The sequence below is a fragment of the Diabrotica undecimpunctata genome, chromosome 10 (assembly GCF_040954645.1).
Source record: "Diabrotica undecimpunctata isolate CICGRU chromosome 10, icDiaUnde3, whole genome shotgun sequence".
Taxonomy (NCBI): domain Eukaryota; kingdom Metazoa; phylum Arthropoda; class Insecta; order Coleoptera; family Chrysomelidae; genus Diabrotica; species Diabrotica undecimpunctata.
Genome location: NC_092812.1, coordinates 23951939 through 23958412, shown reverse-complemented (window position 1 = coordinate 23958412; position 6474 = coordinate 23951939). Strand labels below are relative to the sequence as shown.

General features: G+C 33.3%; 1 protein-coding gene and 1 long non-coding RNA gene across 4 annotated transcripts; both read right to left on the bottom strand.

Moving 5' to 3' along the window:
* Positions 1-226: 226 nt before the first annotated feature.
* Positions 227-3655, bottom strand: LOC140452174 (adenylate kinase 2-like). Of its 3 annotated transcripts, none has more exons than XR_011952147.1 (4): positions 3403-3655; positions 2496-2732; positions 978-1451; positions 227-781 (listed from the first exon to the last, which is right to left on the bottom strand). XR_011952147.1 is itself a non-coding variant. In XM_072546277.1 (3 exons), exons 1-3 carry the CDS (start codon positions 3502-3504, stop codon positions 1071-1073), a joined length of 720 nt encoding a protein of 239 aa, XP_072402378.1. In that variant the 5' UTR covers positions 3505-3655; the 3' UTR covers positions 887-1070. The 3 variants fall into 3 exon arrangements, 1 of the variants encoding a protein (XP_072402378.1); XR_011952148.1 differs by having other exon boundaries at positions 227-529; XM_072546277.1 differs by lacking the exon at positions 227-781 and having other exon boundaries at positions 887-1451.
* A 1593-nt stretch (positions 3656-5248) lies between these two features.
* Positions 5249-6257, bottom strand: LOC140452226 (uncharacterized). The gene is made up of 3 exons (XR_011952154.1): positions 5935-6257; positions 5744-5870; positions 5249-5402 (listed from the first exon to the last, which is right to left on the bottom strand). It is a non-coding gene; the product is annotated as an uncharacterized lncRNA (long non-coding RNA).
* Positions 6258-6474: the final 217 nt, after the last annotated feature.

Genomic DNA, 6474 nt, shown 5'->3' with positions numbered 1-6474 from the left:
TTGTAATGGATATTTTTTACAGTTTTATATTTTTTACTAGAAATAAAGATATGTCAAAATTTCGATATCATTTCAGTTTCCCTTATTTAGCCAAAATGAAAACTGAGATATATATATATATATATATATATATATATATATATATATATATATATATATATATATTGTTATGTTTATGTCTATTAATTCTAATTTATTGTTCTTATTTTAATTTACTAAAACACGATAATTTATATCAATTTATTAAACCACTGTACAACAATTTATCTGACTAATAATTACATAATTTATATATCGGACGTTCCAATTTAAACGCGAGCGCGAGCTTATTTTTGACTGACTGTTTTCTCCAAAAAGTCCTGTTATATACCCAATACCGTTAGACTAGAAAAGTCGATGGCCTTCTGGACTAGCGACCGAGCGGCGAATTGGTATCAAAACTGGTATGTTTACATCGGCTCGTCTCCAGAAAGTTCGATTAATGTTTTTATAACGGAGGGGGACCCATCGTGTGTCAGGAAGTCATTGCCTAGAAAATACGTGAATGAATGAGAATATTAGTAATAAATATATTTACGGTTTTGGGTCAGAATTTATTGTAACAATATATATGTCGAATACTGCAATACCTCTGCTTCTCTACACGACCTCTGGCAAAACAGGAACTATACCACAGACCATATCAAATCGGTCATATAGGGCCGCCTTGGCATGAAGTACTTATTAAACTGTCGGTTGTATAGGACCGCCTGGCGGTCAACCTGTTAAGGAACTGTTTGCTCTAAAAAATGAATATACATTTGTAGTCTTGCACACATTTTTTTTCTTTGCTGAACAAATAACTGCTCAATTATTGTTGTGCTTACATGGAATATCATGAAAACCATTTTAAATGATCTGAATTTATTTAAATTCTAATAACAATTCAATAATGATGAATCTATTTTCAAATAAAGATTAGAAAAATAAATAATTACCAAAATTTACAAAGGATTACAAAAATATACACAAATCGTAACTTGAAGTGTAAAATGCAAATGCAAAAAGAGGAACAGAAAATATCTGTATTTTTACAGTTTATGGGCTGCTCTTTTTCTTTGGAAAATAGAGTCGATGTTAGCGAATATGGCATCGGCCGCCTGCGCTGCATCTACATGGTGATGAATATGTCTTATTTGGTAGTAATCAACAAGAGGTTTGGTTTGGGTATGATAAGTAACTAAACGCTTTTTAAGAGCCTCGGCATTGTCGTCAGATCGTCTGATTAACGGTTCACCAGTAACATCATCGGTCATTGGCTTCTTAGGAGGTTTGAACTCCTCATGATATGATCTTCCACTTGCAGAGTGGATCAGACGACCAGTAATTCTTCTGAAGAGAAGACTATCATCAATCCTGAATTCAATTACCGCATCAAGTTGAGTGTTGCGCTTTTCAAGCAAGTCGTCCAACTGAAAAAGAATAATATAATTATTAGTATTGTTTATTTGAAAAATATGAAATTTGAATTTTAAAATCATAATGATTTGCACGATATAGGTTCTTGACTCTCCGGAGGCAACTAGCAACCTCAATTAGAAAAGAAGAAAAAATCATAGCAATCTACAACTTGCACAGAGAAAGCAATGGATGTTTGTGTCGAGCCCGGCTCCAAAAACTGAACCAAAGGATGTCCTAAAGTTTTTTGAGGAATAGGATGTACATGCGAAAAAATGATTACAAATACCAAGCAAGTAGGTTCCTTTAAATTGAGTGTTGCCTTGGAGCAAATTAACCAAATCATGAACAACACTGAGCTGTGGCATGAGAGAGTAAGATTTAATTTTTTTTCAGAATCTTCAATGCTGACTGAACAATGGGATTCCTTCCACCTTTAAAGTGAACTGTTCAAGTATCCTCAAAAACTGCCAAAAAAGTGGATCCAACCGTTTTCCAGTTAAACATACAATAACTCAGAAGCAAAATAGGAATATTAGAAGCATGCACTGTAGACATAAATGTGGACATCCTTTTTATAATCGGACACTGTCTAATAGAGGAAGAAATCCTAACAGTCTCAATTGAAGTTTACCAACTAGCTTGCTTTACAGCCAGGTCCCAGAATCGTGGAGGAGGTACTGCTATATATGTAAATGTCCTATTTCTTTTAATGTTGTATGTAATGACTCATTTTTAATTGATTTTTGTAATTAATATTATTGAGTATCTCTTAAAGATTTTAACCTAATTGTAATAGCTATATATGACAGCCCCTCTGGCCATTTTGACACCTTTTTAGAATCCATGGAGAGAGTACTAAGCACACTTAACCCAGTCAAGCAAATCCTTGTTGCTTGGGATTTTAATGTTGACTTTCTCACTGAAAATACACCAGACTGTAAGCTTTGTAAGCAAAAGTCTTACATATCATTCCAAAGTGGCTATGGAGTGGCATGGGTTGGCCACATTAGAGAAAAAAAAAATAAAATATATTCTATTCTGTTATGAATGCTTACCTTTTCAGCTTGGATTACTGTTCTTGGGAAACCATCAAGAAGGAAACCATTTTGACACTCTGGCTTATCCAAGTTCTTGTCAATCATGTTCACAACAAGGTCATCATTAACTAGTTTGCCTTCATCTATTACTTGCTGAATTCTCTTCCCCAACGATGATCCAGATTGTACTTCAGCTCTCAGCATATCTCCGGTAGAGAGATGACAGACACAGTATTTATCCTTAAGCAATGGAGCCTGTGAATAATTATATTTTTTAATTGTAATATACAGAAAGCATAACTAGTAGCAATTTTTTGCTAGAGGGTATATTGAAAGTTTGGATTATAGCACAACACAGAACTAGTACAACTAACGACATGTCACATTCTAATTCAGCAATATTCAATGAAAAAATGGAGAGATACTTACAACCAGATGATATTGGTGAAACACTTTCTAGTTCTCTTTCTATGACTTCTACTAGAATCTATCATTTAAAATTGAACTTATTTAATCTATCGACTGAGAAGAATTGGATGGAAAGGATCTCACAAAAATCAATATTAATGATAAATAATTTGATACAAAGTAACCCATAAAATTTGTTAGATTCTAGTAATCGCGTGACTATCCTAGTAATTTTATTTTTAGAACTTTTTTGGTGTTATTAAAAGTTGTAAAAATTGTAAAACAAAATAACATATATTTTTGAAATGCAGAAGAAAAAACATTGAAAAGCCTTCTATAACAAATTATTTTCATAGTGGAACGGTTAGCATGTAATATACTTTCTAAAAAAGCAAAATATTTCTATTTTCTATATTTTCTATTGAAATTCTATTATTTAATGCAAAATGTTGAAATGTAATATACCTATCTGTTAGTTTTAAATACAAAAATAATCCCTAAATATGTAAAAACTAACCAGTGTTCCTTTACCAGCGCCTGGTGGACCCAGCAATACAGCTTTTATTCCTTCTTCCACTTCATTTATTTTTGGGACAACTTTTTCTGCTAAGGGTGCCATAGTTTCAACAATTGCGGGACCGTTTAACCCTCTTAGGGCGGATAAATAATTTCTAAATTAAACGGTAAAAAATTTAAATAATTTATAAAGATATGATAGATAATGTGTTTATACAACTTGGCATGACCTTCGCTCATTTTCCACCAAATCAGGAGATAAGATAAGAGTGAATTTTGCAAACTTTTTAAGTTTAACCTAGAAATTTACTTATGTATTAAAAAAGAAGAGACGAGTGGTTAATGGTTCCGTACAATGACGCCAATGACGGACTTGGTTCCCTACAAGAAGTTTTGCTCAAAGTGGCTGATTGCTCGTGACGTCGAGGAATTCTTTATGCATGCGAAGGTGAAATTCTTCAGTGTTTTGGTTGTGTCTTTATTTTATTCAGAGATATGTAAGAGGTGATTTTATTTAATACATTTATTTATTCTGAATGATGCAAGTGGTCTTTTACGCGATAGTAAAAAAATCGGAGGTATCTCCTGCTTACTCTTTCTGTTTCTCTATAAGATTTCCAACAACTGCTAGTCGGTCAAAATTTAACCAACGTAAAAATTAATTACAATAATAGACATTACTATATAGATTTATTTTTTTTATTATAATTGTTTAAACAACGCACCACTGCACAATACATTATGGCAACCAAATAATTAGTCTTTATAAAGTAGCTACAGGTAGTCGAGAGGAAGTTGCGTACGATAAATAAATTAGGTGTGATAGTAGTTGTGAGAAAATATATAAAGGGTTTAAACTTGGTCGCTTATATATTTTTTAATAAAATGCCATAAATACGAGGTAGTCTCTATGCAACCCTTTTTTTACATGAATGGAATAGTTGATTAAATACACAAATCTGCCGTGCATAAAATATCTCCCCTGTTGTTAAGACAGGTACAGGTAGATGTTGTTGGTAGTCAAAACAGATTATTTCAATAGATGGGTCAACTTTTGCCAGCTCTGTTTTTTCTTTAAGATCATCATAAAAGACGCTTTTCGTAAGTGAAGTTCTTTTTGAACTTCCAAACTTTTCTTTTCTTCCTCAGTTGCAGTTGAGGCAGACTCTATCTGCACTTTCAATGCATCGCAAGTTGAGCACGTGTCAGTTCTTGGATATCCAAAAGACAGGTTAAAATTTTCGGTAAAATATCTATATCTAATAGAAATCATAGGTTATTTTAGGATTAATTTTTTCGTGCTTCATTAACAAAGTGTATTGTTCTGACTCGTACTTCTGCAAGTAAAGTTCATGCATTCTTTTTACGTTAAGATCGGCTGGAAGGTATCTTTTTTGAAACTCGTTACGAGAATAATGGGACTTGCATGAAGGAAAGCTTTTAATGTGCTCATTGAGAGTAGCGAGTAGCGACTATCACATCTGGTATTTTATTACTTATTAGGCCGATTATGATGCTTTCCCCTTCCATCTTTTTCAGATAGGTTTCCAGTAGCTCGAAAATTTAAAATTCTTTGAACACGACTTTTTGTAATAGCGTGCATATCACAGAATGCAGTGCGACAAACTAAAAAACTTTTTGTTCCTATTTTCATATGGTACTTATATGAAAATTTTTTGGTTTCGGTAATGGTATCCTTTCTCCTTCTAGATACTTTTTTCACATTCAAAAGCGCACCTAAATAACTATCCTGAATATTTTTATCCCCACTTGTATAAAATTTTGTAAAAATTTCTTCTTTTTCCAGCTCTGTAAAGTTATTGAAACACTCATTCTTACATGTGCATCTAGGTCCCTGCCTTTTCTGAGGTATAACTATTCCCTTCGTGGGGATGTACTGCTGACCACTATTCCTTGCCAGCTTACACCTGTTTCTTTTCCACCCTGAAGGTAAACGCTTTCGTTTTTTTGAACTTATGGATTCATCAGTTTTGGTATTATCTAAAAACAATTAACAAGATATACAGAGAGCAAGGTAAAACCCAAAAATACGTCTAAAACTGTACCCGTAAAATTATTAAGTTTTTTTCTGTTTTTGCTTTTTTATTAACCCTCGATGTAAAACGGAGTGGGCTTAAAATTTATTTTAATGTGTGTAAGTGTGCAGTCTGTGTCATCGTAGCTCCTAAACGGATAAACCGATTTTGCTTTAGTTTTTTTAATTTGAAAGATCATTTAGTCGAAAAGCGTAAAATATCTTCTACCTGTTGTTAGTCCTGATTCAAGAAATTCGGTTCAGTCGTTTAGAAGTTATGAACGGTTAAAAAAGGCATGATTCTTACCTTCATTATTTTCGCTGCTGGAGGAGTCGCTGGTAGAATCGGTTTCTGCAGTAGGTAATATGCTTGTTTTGGAACTCACGTCTGTTGCTTGTGATTCCTAAACAACTAGGAGTAGCTGGTTCTACTTCTGTAAAAACCATTAAACAACCTTAGATAAATAACTAAATCCAAAAAAGAACCAAAATACTTACCCCCTGTATTATTCCGGCCAGTATTACTTTCGTAATATTAATATTCGTATCAACACCACACAAAAGTAGGGTTAGCTCATACTACCTTTTGGCTTTTGGGGGCAAAAACCGGTCATGTGTAGCACCTAGCCGCTTTTTGCGATCAATAGGATCGATTTTCTCAATAAAATTACAAGCAGCTTGGCGCAAGAATGGGTCACGTAAGGATAGACAACCAACTATACATTATACGTGGACGGCTCATGCAGCAAACGATGCGGAGTATTTTTTTGAGTCAAAATAATCGAAAATCTCATTTTTGGAACAAATGGTCTTTAGCCGGTTTTTGCATTAAGCCCTTTAATTGGCCTCTGATAAAAAAATTTATCTGTAATACAATTGTTACTATCATCTATTGTTAAAGATAACTGGTTCAATTGGAGTATTAACTCCTTTGGCATCACTCATGTTAAATCTGTTTAACAACTGAATAATATAGGTTTTCTGATCCAAAGCAGTATAACCTCTATTTCGATCAAAGTCTATTTGCTTACCTAAACA

Coding starts and splice junctions, on each gene's coding strand:
- LOC140452174 (XM_072546277.1), bottom strand. CDS start 3,504: ATGGCACCCTTAGCAGAAAAAGTTGTCCCAAAAATAAATGAAGTGGAA. Junction 2,733..3,402: donor GCGCTGGTAAAGGAACACTG/GTTAGTTTTTAC, acceptor AATTATTCACAG/GCTCCATTGCTTAAGGATAA. Junction 1,452..2,495: donor CAGTAATCCAAGCTGAAAAG/GTAAGCATTCAT, acceptor ATTCTTTTTCAG/TTGGACGACTTGCTTGAAAA.